The sequence below is a fragment of the Aphelocoma coerulescens genome, chromosome 2, assembly GCF_041296385.1.
Source record: "Aphelocoma coerulescens isolate FSJ_1873_10779 chromosome 2, UR_Acoe_1.0, whole genome shotgun sequence".
NCBI classification, from domain to species: Eukaryota; Metazoa; Chordata; class Aves; order Passeriformes; family Corvidae; genus Aphelocoma; species Aphelocoma coerulescens.
Window position 1 is genome coordinate 76,168,263 of NC_091015.1, and position 19,792 is coordinate 76,188,054.

General features: G+C 43.9%; 1 protein-coding gene across 1 annotated transcript; it reads right to left on the reverse strand.

Moving 5' to 3' along the window:
• Positions 1 to 14,634: 14,634 nt before the first annotated feature.
• EDN1 (endothelin 1) lies at positions 14,635 to 18,585 on the reverse strand. The gene is made up of 5 exons (XM_069008101.1): positions 18,509 to 18,585; positions 18,190 to 18,331; positions 17,050 to 17,208; positions 16,674 to 16,781; positions 14,635 to 15,921 (listed from the first exon to the last, which is right to left on the reverse strand). Exons 1-5 carry the CDS (start codon positions 18,570 to 18,572, stop codon positions 15,783 to 15,785), a joined length of 612 nt encoding a protein of 203 aa, XP_068864202.1. The 5' UTR covers positions 18,573 to 18,585; the 3' UTR covers positions 14,635 to 15,782.
• Between the last annotated feature and the right edge of the window lie 1,207 nt (positions 18,586 to 19,792).

Below are 19,792 nucleotides of genomic sequence, written 5' to 3' on the forward strand. Positions count from 1 at the left end.
CTGGCCGGATTTTGAACAGCACGCAGCAGGGCCAGCATTCTGTGAGTCACGGTATTTTGTGGCTGGTGTGTGTAAGAGATGGCAGTGTTTATTTCCCAGACTCTGGTGAGCTTTGGATTTGGTGGGAGCCAGGCACTGCTGCACAGCGGCAGACAGAACACTGTAGCTGCTGTATCTCAACCTGTGCTGTGTTTGGTGGCATTTTTCCTCTGGGTAAGACAGAATCTCCTGCAGCACATGCAGTGTCACTTGGTATGCCGGACTTCCAGCTGGGAAGGAAATCTACAGCCCTGAGTATCACTTTGCAGTAGCTGCTGATTTGTGTTCTTATCTGTTATCTCTCTTCATCATTTCCAGATTAAGTCATGCACAGGCAACATGATTTATATAGCTCAGTGGAATGAGTCATAGAAATTAAATTCCCTGTTATCCTTATTTCTTAATCATGTCTCATCCTGGTCATTCTTTAAAAGAAGAAATCTTCTAATATATCTTCAGTGATAAGAAAAGACTCCTTGGTCTCTCTTTGTTGCTCACATAGACAGATTTATTTGCCTGTTGCACATTGACATGCTCGTCTCCTCTTCTCTCTCTCTCTGTCTCTCTCTGTCTCTTTCTCTCATGTTCTTGCACCGTCCTGGAGGTCCTGCTTTCTTATATGTACATTGGTACACAAAACACAACCAGGACAAAAGACTTGCACATCCTAATTAGCCTGGTTGATTTTTACTTGGCCTGGAGAGCCTTAAAACCTGAAAAGGCATTGAATATCAACAGTGTGGCACTTTATCCAACAAGAGAATATTTGTTTCCATAGGTGAGCTACCCAGTACCAGCAGTCCTGGCCTGCCTGGCTATGGGGTGAACTGAGATGGAAGAAAACACTCTACTTTCCCAAGAATAGGCACAGGTTATCTTTTCTTTAACCTTCCAGTTTGTTTCCCCTACTTGTTTGTTTGGGTTGTTTTACCCTCTACCCATTTGAGGTGTGTTTCTGGTTCAATGCCCCTGTAAAGGCCAGAGGAATTAGCACTGTTGAAAGAAATCCAGTACTGAATTGCCCTTGTGTTGTCTGGACTTTGTTATGGCTTCAGTTCATTAAAACCAAGAGACAGACAGCTGGAAGAGAGAGAGAGAGAGAGAGGGGGAGAGAGAGAGCAGCTGGAGGGGGGAACTTGGGCCTGGACTGTGGTAAGTCCTCTTGAGGGGCCAGACCTATTTTCTTTTGAAAAAAACACTATGAAAAAGTCACAGCTGTGAAATGGCAGGCTGAGTAGGAAATGACATATTCCAGGCAAGTTGAAGAAAGATAGATGCTCTATGCCCTAATTTTCCTCGAGTTCCCCACCTCCGGTTCCCATCAGTGCTGCAGCTCAATGTGTAGATGGGTGTGTTGCATCCCTGCCTCACTTCTCCAATTCTCTGAGGTCTGTTGATTTATTCCTCCACACACCTCCCATTCCTCTGATGTCTCTGAACAGTGACCTGGGCAGGTCCCATTGCTGGTGTGGTAGGCTGCCTGCAGCATCTGCTGGTTGTGGGCATCCCTGAGGACTTGTGGACAAGGGTATTTTTCCATGTGGAATCTAGCTTCCAAGTATTTGTTGACTCTATCCCAAACAGAAGGACAAGGCACAGGATGAAGGATGCAGTAGAGGAGCAATGGTGCCTTCCCAAAGACTGAAACAGAGAGACACAGCCAGCTGAGGAAAAGGGAGAGGCAAGACTGAACCCTTAGTTTGTCTCATTTTCCCTGAAAACTGAGTTCTTCAAAAAGCTGAATTTCATGTAGCTATTTCAAATCAAACTTCCAGGTCTCCCACCAATTTAGGTAAAATTATCAAGGCAGCCTAAAATAGGAGTAGAGTCCTTGAGGCATGGTAGCAATACAGAGACTTGTTCCTATCAGTTCTCTAAAAACTTGCTGTTGCTACACCAGTAATTGCAACATGGGAGATGATAATTGTAACAAGCTATCCTATTTTAAGCAACAAACCAGGAATTAAACTTTTCTCCCTTCTCTGTTCTCAACTTTTATCCCTCTTTTCTTCTCCTCTCCCCACATTTAACCATTTAATGGCAAAGAAAAAAAAAAAGGAAACAAAGAGGAAAATAAGAACAAAGAATATACAGGAAAATAATGACGTAGGAGAGGGTCCGGGTAGAAAAAGGCCTGTTTCTCCCATTTCATCAAAAAAAAATCAGAAAAGTGTTTTGAAACCCAAATTTTGAGCCATCTTTTTTTTTTATTATTATTATTAATTTCCCAGAGGATCAAATACCTAATAAAAGTATTTTATTTGAAATCATGCACCCGCTCTAGTAAATAAACGACTGAAAATGAGTTCTTGTAAATGTGTCAATATCTGCTAAACAACATACAATATGAATAAATCAATGTGACTGAATACTCCTGTATTTGGAGAGAAATATGCATCAATACTCTTTTGAAGTTATTTCTGTCTGATGTGTCAGAATATACTAAGCTGTTTCATAGACCTTCTATCAAAGAATAGCAAAACCCATACAAAATATAATTTAAAAATAGCTACTTATTAGGAAGAACAGATGGTGCATTCATATGCCACAAAATTGCAAAATTTTAGCAACCTTGAATATCAAGTTCTTGAGTTGTAACGCATTTGCACTGGAAACTTAGTTAGCAAGTCAGAAAAAAACACACTCAGAATTCTTCAGAGCTGTAAAAGAAGCGAGTGCTGACACATTAAATAAAACGCGCCTATTTTTATGTCAAGTCCTGATAACAGTACATTTTTTCATTTTCAAACATAAAGAGAGAAAGAATTCAGTTCTTTCCAGACTTGGCCAAGGCACCTGATTCACAATGGAAAATATTTTTATGTCTTATGTCAGCATTACTTTGTTCCAAATTAAGGGCTGTGGTACTGAAATCTTTCTTTTACAATAGCCTCCATTTCTCACCAGTTCTCTCCCATAACAGCGTTGAATGTTGGAAATGCAACACAGAAGTGTTTCAGTTCACCCAGCTTTGCACACCAATTTTCATTTACATCTGAATGCAAAATTACATAGTGAAATGTATCTTTTACGATGCAACCCAGGGAAACCATGGAGGAAGAATGAGAACTTGAAACCAGGTTTCTCAAGCAAATTAGTCCAGATCAGACTTTTTGACTGAAATATTACAGAAAAGATATGGTTATATGCATCTAAGGTGTCACTGCAAGCATTTAGGGGCCAAGGCTGAAGACTCAAATTTCCCTTTCAATTTAACTGACTATCCCTGTCACTTGTTAGTATCTGAACTGAATGGCAAACTGAACATGTTTGCAGAATTAGGTCCTTGAAGGATAAATCAATAAACTTGGAAACAGAGATGTATCAACACTGAAAAAATGCTGGTATTACTCAGACAAGTACAGAAGGCTTGGTACGAGCAGCTGGAAAACAGTGACATAAATTCTTATCAATTGTGCTTTTCACTGGGAGCTATGAATGGTGGGGCTGGATCTGTCTAGCTCTCCCTGTGATTTTTGCACCCTAGTTTAATGAATTCTTGAAGCCCATGTGAAAAGTCATCTGTGATATTATTTTGCGCAGGACAAAGTCCCATTGATGTCAATGGGGCTTGAAGAATACAACAGGGGCAGGGCTTGCTTAAGATGCTTTAGTCCCATCATTTGCAGCCAGCTTATACCTCAAGTACATTGGACTTCTCATACCACATCTGGAATCATGGTCTGTAACTTCCACACTCCTTGTCTACTTTTCTCTTCTGCTCTTTCCCATGGTTGTAAACATTGCAGAAACTGGGCTGGTTGGACATGAATGCCAACCATGTCTTTTATCCCTCTAACCACCTTCTGTTGCTTTTAGTAGTAGTGCCCAGGATGTGCTAGAAGCTGCTGTCTGACCAGTAAAGTCACTTTTAGCAAGTGCCATCTTTACTGTCACTCTTCATGCAAGTCCACGGACACTGCCCCAACCTTTTCAACAAAAACCACCAACAAGGAGTAGCAGAGTTCCCTGTACCTCAGCAGAGCTTTTTGGGTCGTTGCAATGCTGCGAAACACAAACACGAGTGAACTTGAGAGCAGCATGACTACCAGTTAAACTGCTCATGAAACAAATAGGACATAAGCTGAGCTTGCTCCATCTTCGCAGCTGTATACAGGTCTCTGGATTAGGAGACAAGTCAACAGAAGTTTATGAGCAGTTGTTTGTAACAGCACAAAAGAGAGATTATTTTCCTCTCCTTTGCTTTAATCTGTAGTGAGAGGTCAAGATCAATTTAGAAGATGCCTGTATCTTGATCCAGTGAAGAGAAAAACAATATTTCAGTTAACCCACCCAAATGAACAGTAGACACACATCTCACGTATGATTGGATGTGAATGTTAGAGACCTGAGGAGAGCAATTTTTTGCCATTATAATAGGTTTTTTTTTGCATCAGGCAGTACCCTCTGCTGTCAAAGATTTATGAGAAATTGACGCAAATCAGGGTGGCCCCATCTCACAACTTTGTTCTCCCTCTGCAGCACAGAAAGCCACTTCATTAGGTTTGACTCAGTACCCACCTGGCTCAAAGATAGCATAGCTATTCACTGATGTCGCCCACAGATTTCAGGGTAGAGCACTGTGAGCTGGGACCTGTTCCTTTCTATATGTTTGATACAACATAAAGAAACTTCAGCTGACCCCTCCTGAGTTTCTCACCAGTCAAACTCACATTGAGAAATAGTCTTAAACCACCTCTGTCGAGGAATGCCAGTGCTGTCTAAGTGATCTGGCTTTCTGATGGTAGTCACACATGGAATGCATTAACAAGGTTTCTTCAAACTGGGAGTGAGTACAGTGAGAACTGATTTACAGTGAGATCCTGGCATATACTCCAAAGCTATTGAAACCAACAGCTTCAGTGCTGTTTCTACATCCTTTCTAACTACACTAAAATTACCAATTTCTGATAATTCTATTCTTGAAATTTGTCCTTGAGTTAGCTTATTCTTTCTTTTTTTTTATTTCAGAGGAGATTTCCCAACGAAAACTTGTCCTGAAAGAGATATAAATAACATCTGGGTGTGACAAGTTCTTTAAAGAGCTGACTAAGTCAGAAAAGAGCATGAAGAATTTTTCTTTCTTTTCTCAGTATGATAGTCGAAACTGGTAATCTCTTCCTCTTCAGTCAGCCCAGCTATGTGAGGGTGGTAGGCCAGGCTGCAGGAGCTAGACTCATTCAGCATTTCATGAGAATCAAATTCTCCTCAGCCTAGCTTCCCTCCTGCTTCTTTCTTCCCTTTGTCTTGTTACCTCCTCAGGACAACCTAGAGTTAATTCATGTTACTTAAGCCTGTCCTAGAAACTAAGCTTAAGATGAGAAGTTTCTCCTCCCAAGAGCTTCCTTTATGTCATTTTCTTTACCACACCTTCAGTTTATTGTACAGCTGTCATACAGTGCATCTTGTTCCTGCTTACCTCTAGTAACATATCAGAAGTTTGTCATTTGTCTATGGGAAAACAATTGGTAAATACTGTCCTGCTATTCTTCTGTGAGAATTTCATATTCTCTTAAGCAAATTAGATGTGGCATACATTTTCCTCTGTTTAGTATGGTTTCATCCCTCAAATGCTACTTCATGAGGATTGCCAGTAGATCCTTCCTGCATATTTTTCCCACCATCCTATTTCTGGTGTCTCCATATCAACCTCATGCCCACCTCTTTTATCATTTACACATGGCATAATATCTTGGGAACAATCTCATTTCCTTGGAGAAGATCCCCTAGACTTTTGCACTTAACCATCTCTCATAAAATTAGATTGGCTGTACCTCTCCTTTGCTCCACCCTCACTGCTTCTTAGCAGATGCTAATCTGAGAATATATCTGTGTCTAAACCCTTTACTCAGCTGGGAAGCGTAACGGTACTTCAGGGTGAATAGCATCCTGAGGATAAACTGCTCACTATTGAATTGCCACTAAATTAATACCAGGTTGAGAACTTTGAGCTGATCACCCTGCTCTGCTCATCTTGATGCGTTACTGAGAGCCTTCCTGTTTTGGAAGGCAGTTCTTTGTTGGGAGCTTCCTAGGACCCTTAGCATCAGAAAGGCACTTGCTGCAAGAGGCTGTACAGACTGAGTCTCTTCGTTCTTATTTCACTCTTGCACCATTCTCACCTCTGTCTTGTTGCCTCTTTCAGATGCAGTACCCTAGAGCACGTGGTGGTTAGGGATGTCCTCCAGACCAAGTTTCCTAGCCCTGAGGCCTTGTGGCCTGAAGAAGGGACTCCCTATGGATCGCCTGCATTCTACTACAGGCTGAAGGTCTGGAGAACTTCCATGGTTAGTAAGACAGTGAAGAATTTGCCTGGACAAGAGCAGGATTTCACTATATAAGCCATTTCATTCACTCAGTAACAGCTACTTAGAGCTAATGATGTCTCAGTTATTCCTTTCTGTAACTGATGCTGTGACCCAGACCAAGTGTTCCTCAGTCTGGAGGACATCACAGGGGAATTTCACTCTTAGGAAGCACCTCTTCTGCCTGTGACGAGGACAAGCCTTGGTGACCAGGCCACAGGCGGCTTTGGAGTAACCACACTGAACCTCATTACAAAACCTCATATTTGTGTATGAGCTTTCAGGGAAGAACAGAAAGTGAAGCATCAGCCAACACTTCCTGTAGATCCAGCCTTGTGCATGTGCTTGGGTAGTGGTGTTTCATTTTGCTAGTTAGCTGTTCTCATCAGAGATGAAAAAGAAGATGTCAAATGGTTGCACAAGAGAAATATGACCTCTGGAGCATCGTGACCACTCTGCAAAAGTGTCTCTGTGAAAGCATCAGCAGCCTGCTCAAACAGCCCAAAGACAAAGTTTCACTGAGTTCTCCATCATCGTGTTGTGGTCACAACACGCTCTTGCAGGACAGGTCAAGGACCAAATTCTGCACATGAAATCCCGCCTGTAAGGGACTCTGTTTGGATAAATATTGGCTTGTTCCTTCAGATCAGCAGCACTGGCTTTGCACTGAACACAACCATAAAGTACAATCTTTGCTGAGTGGGGTAGACTCTGGCCATTTTTGGCCACATGCAGCTGAGACCATAGCAGAATTTTGTACCCCAGCTCTCTGCTGTGCTGTAACCAGATGGCAGCAGGTGAAGAACACATGTGCTGACAGTGGGGAGCTCTGTCTCTGGCAGAGGCAGCATGTCCTCAGAAACAGACCAGCTGGGCTCCCCATAGAGGTTGGACACCGGGAGCAATAAGTGTGATTTCTATTTCACTGCCACTTTTAAAATGCTGCTATTCCCTCCCATGCTGCTTATCATCCAAAATTTTTCCACCTTGCCTTTATGCCCTAGTTTTTAACAATTTTTTCTTCCTGGAGAGACCATCCCAAGGGGCTAAGAGTAAGATCTGGGGACTGTCCTGCTTCCTACTCAGTGTTCATCTAGACTGACCTGCTTCTCAGATGCTTTCCCTGTCTCCCCTTCCCAAGCCTCATTTCTGCAGCAATGCTTGACATTCTCTGGGCAGGGTGCTGGGAAGAGACGGAAATGAGCATTTGCAGACACTTTGAACAGTCTCCTGAATAAATGGAAGAAACCTAAAGGATCCCTAGACAGCAGGGATTATTGATTTTATAGCTATTTCAACAGCTTCATCAGCAGTGGCATGTAAAAAGAGCTCATCATTTATAAACTGACTCTTCCAGGGATCAAAGGCTTGTCAGGCAACAATTAGTTCTGGTAATTTATCAGTTGTGTGAGCTTGTCAGGTGGAGAGAGAAGGCTAGTTCTGCATCAGTTCCCCTGCAAAGTTGTGACTGTAGCCAGGGCCAGGTAGGATGCGCAGGTCACTCATTTGCTAAATATTTCATGTCCTCCAGTGTTCCATCAGTCTTTCTGATACCTGATCCAATTTGGTTAGGCTGTCAGCTGAAAAGGAGGCATCTCTTAGCACACTAATGTCACCCCAGCCACAGGTTCTTTGTCTCCTTAACAATGTCCCTGTCAAATCCCTGCCAAGCAGCTAAACAAATTGGAATGCAGCAAAAAGAAGGAAAAAAGAAAAAAATCCAACCAAAACCTGTGGTCTGTTTTTAATTAGCCCATAAACCATTCAGAGCTTCCCAACTGTGCTGTCCATCCAGAGAGGAAAAACTGAGGGCAAATATACTGTTTCCTTGTAGACCTCATTGTAAAAAAAAAAATTAATGTAGACAGCACGATTTGAACAGATGAGAATCCTGAGGAAAAGCAACCATTCTGTGCAGCAGTGCCTGGTCTGGGTGCTAAGAACAACTGCACCAACTGTAGGTGCAAGGGCACCTACAGAATTCGGCTATGCTGACCAGAACTCCGCTAGTTTAAATGGGGATAAAAAAGACAGATATCTGGGCAGAGAGCTCTTTGATTCTGGACTTTTCTGACAATGCATAGTAGATACAAAATGTGTTGTACAACATTGAAAAGACCTTCACTGCAATACATTTCATGTACACACATTTCCATGCCTGCAAGTACACATGCCAGGTTTGTAAATGCCTCAAATTTTCCCTGATGTACCTGATTGCATACACCTGATAATGTATTTATAATCACTTTTTTTTTAAGAACAGTACCTTTCTTATTTGCTATGTGGCTGGACTCAATCCTGCACTCTCCTATGCTGAGAGCTTAATTTTGCAACTTTTTTTTCTGGTACACTTTCCATGTATAACCACTGGTTTAATTAATTTGTAATGTGGGCCACTAAAGAATTTCCAGTGGAAGGGCAAACTGTTCCAGGAATTTCACATATGCAGGTTGTTTTAAAGCACATATGAACTTGCATCCCTTAATCACATTTCATGGTTCTTCAAATGTTCATGGAACACAGGCTGAAAAAACAGTTGCTATCAGAGCTTCATACAGAAGCAGCTCACAAAAGCTGTGTTTGGTCACAGGGACAGTACAGAAATGCTTGTGTGTAAAGAAAAATAAAGGAAAGACTGTAGTTGCTTGGAAAGTTGAACCCTGTGCATGTATAGACATTTATAGAAACGTCTTTGGAGAAAAATAATTACTCAGCAGAAAGTGGTGAGTTCAAAGAATAAATTTTTACTGTATAGTAATATCTAGCCAACTTCCTGACTTGCCTAAAGGGTCAACACCGGAACCAGCAATCTATAAACTATTGCCAATTCAGGGCAAAGCACGGCACTCATGAGCAATTTGCTTTTCAGCCAGGTGAAAGATGTCCTTGTGCTCATGATGAAGCAGACTAAGGGTGAAGTAAAATTAAATTAACAGCTTTAATGCACATTTGGAAGCCACTGGAAAGCACATAGCTGCAAAGTGTCCAGCTGGATGTGTACCGAGAATGACATAATGACCCAGAAGGAAAAACAGCAGGCCAAGTCCTCAGGAAAAGCCATAAGATTTTAGAAAGATAATGGATTAAAATTTCTGGGAAAACTAAGAAAATGTTCTTCTTATGGGTACATGGAAGAAACATGGACCTTTGCTGAGGTGTCTGTGGATTTCATAGCTGTAGGCTATTGCTACATGGCTGATAAAATAAAAACTTTTGGTTGGTGAAATCAGTGTGTTCCTCCAAACTCTCATGAGTAATGCCCATTTAGTCCATCCATAGGGAAGCTGGGACGACTGGACAGCACTCCCAACTGAGATGCTTTCTCAGAAAAATCTGCTGTAAGGTACTGATAAGACCTGTGGGGTCATTTTGAGATGGTTCTTATAGAAAGAGCAGCTGACAAAACAAAGCAGCCCTCATGGCATTACCTGTGGTGGACCTGCAGCCATGTGGGACAGGAGGTTTACATTTCCAGGGGACTGATCAGGGCTGCTGGTGTGGCTTATGACTTGCAGCCACCCTGTCTCCTGTACCCCAAAGGGCACACTAGCAGCAGCATTGAGCACAGGTCAGCCCAGCGATGATCCCTCTTTTCAGCAGCATGGGTTCTTTGATCCCTGCTTGCCTTGCTGCATAATTAAGTCAACTGCCTGATGGATGTGCTGGGCAGTCCACGTGTGAGGAAAAAGAAACTCCTTTGAGGTCACATTAGAGGTAGAGTCATGAGGGAAAAACCCACAGGGCACTCTCAAGACACCTCTCCAGCACAGAATGTCATGGTTCTCTTTCTGCGCTTGTTTACACTACTCGAGGGAAATCGTCCCACAGGCAAACACACAGTTTAAAGGCCTGCACATTTCTGATAAGAGTATGGCATGCACCATTTGTCCAACTTTTCCGTCCACTTTAGTTTGCTGTCTAGTTTGTGAATATCATTGCTTCATATCTGCTAAAGATATGAGAAGATTAAAATAAGAAGCAAAAGAGAAACCATCTTTTGAAACAATAGGACTGAAAGAAAGATGAGAAGGATGACAAGAGGAGAAGTTCTGGCCCACCAAAACATTCAATGCACATATCTACCTTTGCACAAGAAGTCTTTAGAAAACTCTTTTTTTTTTCATGGTGGATACTTCATCAAGTCCTGGGTTGAACTGCGTTTGTGAAGAGAGATGGAGAAGGCAGAGAAAAATATAAATCCAACCTATATTACCAAAATACAGTGCTGCTTTCTTCTTGCCAGACTAGAAGTTGGATTTGTTTCTGGTGACTGGCACATAATGTACATTTTTCCTTCTAGCTAGGAAAAAAGTTAGTTTTAGGGCTGTTTTTTTAGATTTTATTTCCTTGGAGGGAAAAACACAACAACAACTCTGTGGGCTTGAATTACAGCTGATGAACTCAAATCATTTCTGTAGCCCCCAAAATAGCTGGAGAGGTCAATGAAACCACAAACTCCATGGGGCTCATCCATTTCTGAATGCAGCTTTTTTTGAGCCAGAGGCAAACTGCTCTATTGCTTACCAAAGTGATATTTATCTAATTTATTACTAGCAAATGCTTGCAGGGAGGAAAAAAACCCCAACCAAACAACAAAAAAACTCCTCCAATCCCAGACCAAAAAAACCAAGAGCCACTAAAGGCCTGGGCTAGTATCAGCAAACCAGTGTCTGTTTGTCCCCAGCATGGTGATACGAGAAAGAAGGAAGTCTTTCTGGATCAAATCCCGCTCTCGTTTGCACTGGCAGAAATGATGCCTCTAAAGCTGAGGGAATTGTTGGCTGGCTGGCCGGCCCAATGGACTTCAGGCAGAATTCAGGTCTTCTTGACCTGATCAGAGCAGAGGAGCTTGTCCCAGGCACTAAGACATACCAACTGATTGTTTAACCATATTGAGCAAAATAGGCTTCCCTATCATTTTTCACCTAGCTCAGATTTGATCAGAGATATAAAATAAAGAAAGACATGAACACTCATTCTGGCTATGGTTCTGAAATGTTGTTTGCACGATGTTTACCTCAGGAAAAACGATCTTGCCACTATCTTTGTACTTTATCTGCAGCTTTCTGTCTCTCTGCATACTTACACTTAGCACCACAGCTTCCAAGCATTCTCCTCTAATTAATCAAAAAGTCGGTCCTTTTGTTTCCTAGGTCACGAAGGAAGAACAGTACATTAAATAAAGATATTGGCTGAGGATGGAAGCTGGATTTCTACCCGAGGAGCCTAATAATAGTGCCTTGATACAGGCCAAGTAAAAATTGATATGGTTTTATATACACAGAGGCAAACAGTTGAGTGTGAAAAAAGTAAACATCAGATAGCACTCAAACAGTGGTTTGTCCAGCTCATTCAGTGTTAGTAAATATAGAAATGTGTTGTGGTGGCTAAATTTATCCTAATGTAAGGAAACATGAACAAAGAGGCTGGTATTTGGTAACTTCTATAGGCAACATTAGGACATCCTGCAAGAATTATTTGGGGGCAGTTCATGATAATGTGGTACAGATTAGAGTCACCATTTCTGGAAAAAATAGGTCAGAATTATGTAGATAAGATGGAAAGAATTTCAGTAGCATTGTAGTATTTTCCTGACTTGAAGCCTGACTCACACGTCAAAGCTTTGTTTTATTGTATACCTTGTTTTGATCTATAGTCAAAATAGCCTTTATCCAGAGAAAATGAAAATAAACCAGCTGAGAAAGAAAGAATTACAGTCAGCATTGAATAAAAATAAGTACAGCAAGCCTAATTTTGGAGAATAGTTGTCCTTTCCTGTGAAACCAGTTCCAGAAATGGCCATACTGAAGAAAAGAAAAATCAGAGGGAGATACACTTTGATAATGGCTCAGGAATTGAGCTTTTCCTTGCTCTTGGTGTGAGATGGAATTTCAGTCATATGTCAGGTGTATTTTGGGCCACACTGGAAAGTGGTGTCCCTCTTCCCTATACACTTTCCTTTATGCTTCTCAACTTTTATCCTGGATTAGAAGAACCTCACACTTAAAAAGGAGATAGATCATGGTCATGGAAGGTTCCCTTTTTCAGAGGAACCAGAGGTTCCTTTTTTCAGAGAAGTGAGATTAGCTCTAGTTAGAAGAACAAGAGCCTTGACTCTGCAGCCCTGCGTCTGCAGTCAGCACAATGTTTCCTTTGGCTTCAGGTAGAATGTTTTTTCACTCAGGTCGTTTATTATAAGTAAGAATGTACTTTTACACTGCTCTGTGTTCAGTGCCATAAATCCCAGCACATATTATGCCTCTCTTTTCTCACCAGGGACTCTAGCCTATGTTACTGAAGCTCTCTCTGCCACAGAGCTTTGAGAAGGAGCAACTTCTGGGACAGACCCTGGTAATTGTACATGAGCCAGACTTAAGAAAAAATACTTCATGTTCCTTTTTGCTTATGCAATGAGACAAACAGACTGCTAAACTCTGTTTTTTCAATCTAGCCCATTATTGCAAACCAGGGTAAGCTGCAGTTTATGCCACAAGGCAAACAGTGTGTGTGGGGGGCAGGGAGTGCAGAAGCAGCGGTGCATCCCCTTCTACCCTTGCTTTACACCAGCTGGTCCCTGAAGACAGCTGAGCAGCATGAAACAGCTCCTGCCATTCTTCCCAAATCCTGCAAGCCCCTGCCATCAGGGCATAGTATCCTCCTCGTGCTCTTTGACTGAGCCTCAGGCTCTTACTTTGCACAACTCTAGGGACCATGCCAAACCCGTGGCATGCCTAAAGGCCAGTGAGTGCCCATCACTACACAAAGCTGCAGCATGAGCAAGCAGCAGATGCAGTTTACTGGGAAGGAAAGGAGAATGGAAGCCAGCTTTTGACTCCAGGCATGAACAGAGTAAACCCTAGAAGGAACAGGTTTATTTTTAGGATGGTGTCTCAAGAATCTCTTAAACAGATAGCCAGGAATTTGGGCTACTAAAGCCCACCCACAGCATCGTTTAGGCCAGCCACCTACAAAATCCAAACAACCAGCCTTAATAAGAGCACTGACACTGCTGCAATGCTCCTCCACTCCCAGAACTGATCCTCTCCTCACACTCTTTCCTAGGAGAGGAAACAGGAGCAACTGGGATGGGGATATTGATGTGCAGCCCCTTCCCTACCAGGGACATCCCACACCAGCTGCTCACCTGCCACTCTGGCTGAGTGAGAGGCAGCATCTCAACTACTTGCTTGTTTATTTTCCCTGCCAAAGGCAACCACTGGCAGGGCAAGAAATCGAAAACCAGGGAGCGTTAGTGAGGTCTCTTCACGCCTGACAGAGGTCACTGACCCAGGCGCATCCCGAGCAGTCAGTGTGGGTGATGCAGAGATCAAAGGACAGCTCTGGCTCTGCATCCTGCCCTGCAGAAGCACAGGGGCTCCCAGTTCCTTCCCGCTGCCTGGGCCAGGCACTCCTGTCAGACCAGGATTGCCAGCAATGTCATTTCCCTGCTGAATTACTGCTCCAAAGCATAGCAGAACAGTGTGAAGGAAACACAATATGGGCTTTACTATCAATATTATGAATATTGACAAGAAATCCAGAACAATTTCAGAAATTTTCCATGGTGACTATTTCAGTGTTTGGGTCACACTCCTTGTATTGTACTTCTTTGTTAAATTCTGTTTTAAAAAACTCAAACCACTCAGTTTTGTCCATGGATTAACTCTTGTGCTTTTTTTCCCCTATAGGATCAGAGATTATTAAATCCATTTATTTGCTTTAAGCATCTTTCTAGGTATGACCCTTTAAAGCCAATATTTGGAAATGTGAAAATTTAACTATTGATCTAGCTCTTTCCTGGGCTTGGGGCCCATTGAGGTTCAATTGAGAGCTCCATCTTTACCTTGCATGGAATGACCTGAAATTTCTAGTATAGCATAGTAATAAGTAACATTTGCTAGTTCAATACAGCCCACACATTTTCCACTGTGTGCATTTTCCCCCTTAGTTCATCTATACCCAAACCCTTACTGCCCATATTTTAATGCTATAGTACATACAATGCTAGAATTTGTACTGCTGGGTGAAAAAGACATCAGATATGTGAGAAGACTGCTCCAGGATAAATTCATTTGTCCAATTTAGAGTTTACCATGAAGATTCGATGAGCAAGCTTGCAGCTAGAACAAGTATCTTCTGCTGTCTCACATCTAGCACAAACTTTCACTGCTGTGATCTGGATTATCTGACAGAAAGGCAATTGTGCACACACTTCACCCAGGTCAGCTTTGTACGTGGGGCAATCTACCTCCATGATCATGGAGCCACAGACTAAGGAAAAACAAGCCAATACAGTAATTAAAAATATTTATTTCTGAAGATATTTACCTTGATAGGCATAAAGCATTTCCCAATTTCATACAGAAATACATAAAACATGCATAGACCAATATGGCCTACTTCAATGTGTATTCAACATGGTAAATATAATGAAGAACTTGTGTGAATATAAATACATGACACAAAAATAAGCACATAAGATTCAACTCGTTTGTAAATTCAACAATGTGAACAAATTCACTGCTATAAACATTCACCCAATATTAGCCTTTTGACTTAATTCAAAACAACCCTTTGTCTCAATGCATTTCCACCAAACAAGGCCCTCAATAAATCTTGCAACAGCCTCTGGTACATCCCCACTTCAGTGCATTTTTGGTAGCATGTAAGACACAACAACATCTATTATTAGAACTTCAGTTGACCAAATATCCTTGTTATGGGAAACTTAGTAGTGTCCTCTAACTTTTATTTTATGTTGAACAGTCCCTTGGTATCCAAAGCCAAAGGACTTTGACTATGCAAACAACCAGAGTGCCTAACCCACATTCAGATAACTCTGGTTGTACAAGTAAACTAGACTTCTGAAAAAAGGCAAAGGGTTGCAGCTGATTAGTAAAGGCAATAACAAGGTGTAAAAATACTCTAGCAGGAGTGCAACAAACAGTACGCGAGGTAGACATGTATATATGCAGTAAGTCCTGATTAAAGTAGCACTGTGGCTTTCATTTTTGCATTTTAATCAAAAGGTAGAGTTCTTTGCTTTGAAGTTTGTACACTCAGATCTAGCTTTTTGTCCTTGCTAAGCACATCTGTGAAGTCCTCCTTGCAAGATGCTTTTGATGTAGACCCTGAAAGCTGCTCAATTGATGGGTAACTTTCCAGAAGCAGTATTCAAATGTTTCTTCAGACAGATGGCTTTTCATGTATGTTACTGCAGATTTCCCTTCAGCCCTCTACCCATCCACCTGAATGCCAAAATGATGAAATCCTTTGTCTTTATATCTCCAAATACAGGACTTCCTTAGCATTTTGCTTCACTGCACAAACACTTGGACAGAGGTGCCCTTCACCATCATGGAATGTTGGAGTCAAGACAGAGTTTTCGTGATGCTTTGTCAGCAAGCATTGTGGAGAACGATTCAGGTGATCTTCCCACTAGGATGCTTTCAGGCTTTCCCGGACGCTTTGCCTCCTGTTCGCCCGGTTATGTTTGAGCTTTCGCCCTTTCTGGAGCTCAGCCTTCAGCTTTGCGATACTGAAGGAAGCTTTGATACTGTTACCAATGGCTTCCAGCCTGCAAAACCAAGAAATGTACATTTATGGTTGTGATAATGAAGACATATCTCCAGTGTGAAAAAATTTAGTTTTTGATTAAATAAACCTCAGTCTAGATTTCTGCCATGGGATCCTAATAAACTGCTGTTTGCTATACCTCTCTTAGAATTAGGCTAACTTAAGATACTTGAAATATTGTATTCATAATTTCAATGCAAACATTAAATTAAAATGTGCACTCAAATATAGATGCCCTAGACTTCCTTAAGTAGCCAGTCAGGAAGTCTCCAGTGTTTTTTTTATTTCCTCTGTGTTGTTTCTTTCAGGTAAACCTGATCCTACTTCCAATGAATCGGTGCATTTTTCAAGTAAGTAAGCAAGCACCACTTCCAAAAAATTATTTAAGACTTCCAGGGCCTAAGTCTCATTCAATATTATCAGGCTGCCCTGCTCCCATAAGTTCTGTTCTGCTTGTGAAAGTAGCACTAAAGAGTCTTCTTTAGTATGGGCAAACTTCTGTATTCCATACTTTTCCATGGGCATATGGCTGAGCACTGAACGCAAGCAGAAGATAGCAGGCTGAGCTCAGCACCCATGTCCTCACAAGCTAAAAACCCAGTGCATGAGGAAAAGCCCTCAAAATATCCTCACTGATTCCGCCATAACTCTCAAGCTGAAACCACCAGCTAAGCCCAGGATGACCTGAAGGCAGGTGAACTGTGTTCTCTATTACTGCTCCGGGGAACTACAACAGGATGAGAAGAAACTCACCGCTTCATTTTCTTGCTGTCAACAAGCTGTCGGTTCATGCACTCGGGTCCAATGCAATTGCCGGCTTTGATGCGGTGCCGTGAGGTTTTCTCCACTGTGAACTGAGCCCTGTTAAAAGGGAAAAGTTGCTGCTGTTAAAAAAAAGCCAAGTCTGCAGTCCGCAAGGTGAGGCATCTCATCAACCACTTCTCAAGGCATGTAATAAGCAATCTTTCTGGGCCAAGCCATACTATGTATCATAGCAGTCTGAGCACTCAGGTAGGAGGCAAAGCTTTGGGGAGAGTATTTGCTCAGCAAGTTCCAAAATGAGTAAGTGCACCACAGTTCATCCCTTTCACATGTATTGCCTTTTAAAGAGTAGCAACAAGAGACGCACCAGAGATCTTTGCCTGTCTGGCAGAAGTTCAAACATTTCTTGTCCTTCTGGTTGGCACATCGGCATCTGCTGCTTGGTTCAGCAAGCATCTCTGGCACCATGTCCTTCAGTGATCTTCTGGGTCGAGAAGGGCCTCCAAGACCATATGGAACAGTCTTCCTACGATCAAAGAGACAACATGAAAGTCTTTCAAATAATTCTGTGCCTTCAAAACACTGTGGGGTGTTTTGGGCAGTCTTATCAATGGCATTGATTGCACGAGTCAAGGTTGTGGGATTGGGAATGCCTCGTTAGTCACAGCTTCCACGCAAATGCTTCTGATGATCGTGCAACATATTCATTAGCATGGCTACTGACAAGGATAATGACCTTTTAATTGTGATTTCACAAGGCTGCTGTGCCTCCCTGTGCAATAGAAAGCAATAAAACCTCATCTCTTTGAACTTTGGCTACTGCCAACACTGAAAGAAGCAGTAAAAGTGAGGAACAGATCCTCTGTGCTCAGACGAAACCCAGCAGCAGAAGAAATCACCAGAGTCAGTGTTTGCAGCGTTAGATGAGCCTCCAGCTCACTACGTTTTGGTGAGGAGAGTGTAGAAATGGATACTGTGCATAATCCTATTGGCACGTGGGACGCATCAATTTGCAGCAGAGAGCAGTAAAAGGCAGCTAGAGCCACCCGGTGTCAAAGTATTCCTTCCAACCTCCTAACTTGTCAGAAAGAAAACCGCTCAAATTCAGGCTGGCAAAATCATGCCTTTGGCATTTTGTCTGCTTCTGATTCATAGTGAAAAGTATCCTGCAGCCTTTGCTGAGCAGCACCTAAAGGAAATACTGCTGCCCAGACTTAAGGAAGGCAGGTGTGTTAGGGCTATTAGGAGCTATCTGCCCAATCTAGGTGGCCAAACCCTGCTTGCTTTCTTCTGGTGAACAGCTTCGTTGCTAAATGTGTCAGAAAAGTGGGAGCAGGGAGGTAAAGCAGTAGGAGAAATTGTGCAAATAGCTATTCTTTCCTCCCCTTCCCATCTCTGCAGGGGGGCTGTGGTTCTTAATTTTCGCCTTCACACCTCCCTCCCTTTCTTTCTAACCCAAGGGGAACCCGGCGCTGGGGAACTACCGAAACCCTTCCACTCCACTCACTCGGGGGTGTTGATCCAGATGATGTCGAGGTGGCAGAAGTAGACGCACTCCTCGTCCATCAGCGAGGAGCAGGAGCAGCGCCGGGCGCGGCGGTGCGCGGCGGCGGCGGGGGGCGGCGCGGCGTCCACCTCGGCTCCGGGGGCTGCGGGAGGGAGCGGCAGAGCTCAGCACCCGCGTCAAGGCAAGGCAAGGCAACGCACCCGCGCATCCCCTCCCGCGGCATCCCTCGGACACCCCTCCCCGGAGCCCGGCTGCGACCCCGCAGCCCCCCGCGGGGCCGCACCCGAGTGGGGGCGAGCGGCAGCGGACCGGCACCTACCTGCCGGCAGCAGCCCCGGGCAGAGCACGAAGAGCAGCGAGACGATCATGTGGCAATAATCCATAGCAGGCGGCGGAGGGCGGATGGAAGAAGTGAGAGGAAACAGGGTAAAACTTAATAAAAGGCGAGGAAAAAGCGGAGAAAGTGTCTCCCGGCGTGGGGACGGAGCGCCGTGGCGGGTGCCCTGCGTGGCGCGGCTCGGTGCGCCCCGGCGCGTCTGGCTGGCGCGGCGGTCCCCGGCGCCCTTTTATAGCGAACCCCCATGGAGCGGGTAAACAGCCCCGGCGCTATTTTATCCCGAGACAATGTTATTCTCCTATTAGTCACCGCGCGGCAACGTGCGGGCCGAGATAAGGCCGGGCTGGAAAGGAAATCGCCTGCAAACTTCAAGAGCGGGGGGCGGCGGCGGCGGCGGCGGGGGGGCCGAGGGCGCCCCGGGGGCAGGGAGGGGCGCGCCGGGGGCCGCCAGGGGGCGCCCTGCCCGCGCGTCGCACCTGAGGGCGGCTCTGGGATTCGGGGATTCAGGAATTCAGGGACTCAGGAATTCAGGGCTGCGGGGCTTCAGGGTTTCAGGGCTTCAGGGTTTCAGGGCCTCAAGGTTCAGCGCTTCAAGGTTTCAGTGCTTTAAGGCTTCAGGGCTTGGGGCTCCGGGCCTGCTGCTTCTGCTGCTGCTTTGGGGAGAACCCAGCAGTGGGATGCGGGGGTCTTTTATGGGGGATGAAGGATGCCTGACTGTGTTGGACTCCGGCCTGCTCCCCTCGTGCTCTGGGGTCTCAAGCGTTTTGTGTTTGGCAGCAGCAGCGGAGCATTGGGTTATAATCTCCCTTTTCTGCCACGGTAAAGCAAGGTGCTAAACACAGTGTGTTTTAGGTGTGAGCAGGTGTAAAGCCAGGCAGGGACGGAAGGAGGGAAGATCCGTGCCTGCCCTTTGCCTTTGGCTCTCACCACTAATTCTGGCAAAGTCTTTCTTTCTGGCAAGATCTTTTTTTCTGGCATGTTTATGTTTGCAGCCTCGTGTCAAGGAGCAGAGTCAGTGTGGAAGCTGGACACTTGAGGAGTGGCTGCGGCAGTGCCATCACAGATATATACATCCATGGAATCCACCGAGCTCCCAGCTGAGGGAGCCAGCCCCTGAATATAAACTTAAGTGAACTCAAATGCCTGTGACCCGCTGCGGAGCCGTTGTGCTACAAAGTGTGCCAATTTCACCTATGATAAATAGATAAGACTCTCTCGGTATTTGTGGAATTTCCGTGCACTGTGCTGTAATAATAGAAATGACCT

Bases quoted from the DNA above. Each gene is read 5' to 3' on its own strand.
- EDN1 (XM_069008101.1), bottom strand. From the start codon at position 18,572: ATGGATTATTGCCACATGATCGTCTCGCTGCTCTTCGTGCTCTGCCCG. The intron at 18,332-18,508 runs GTAGGTGCCGGT...TCCCTCCCGCAG, and splicing joins CCCGGGGCTGCTGCCGGCAG to CCCCCGGAGCCGAGGTGGAC. The intron at 15,922-16,673 runs GTGAGTTTCTTC...TTGGTTTTGCAG, and splicing joins GACAGCAAGAAAATGAAGCG to GCTGGAAGCCATTGGTAACA.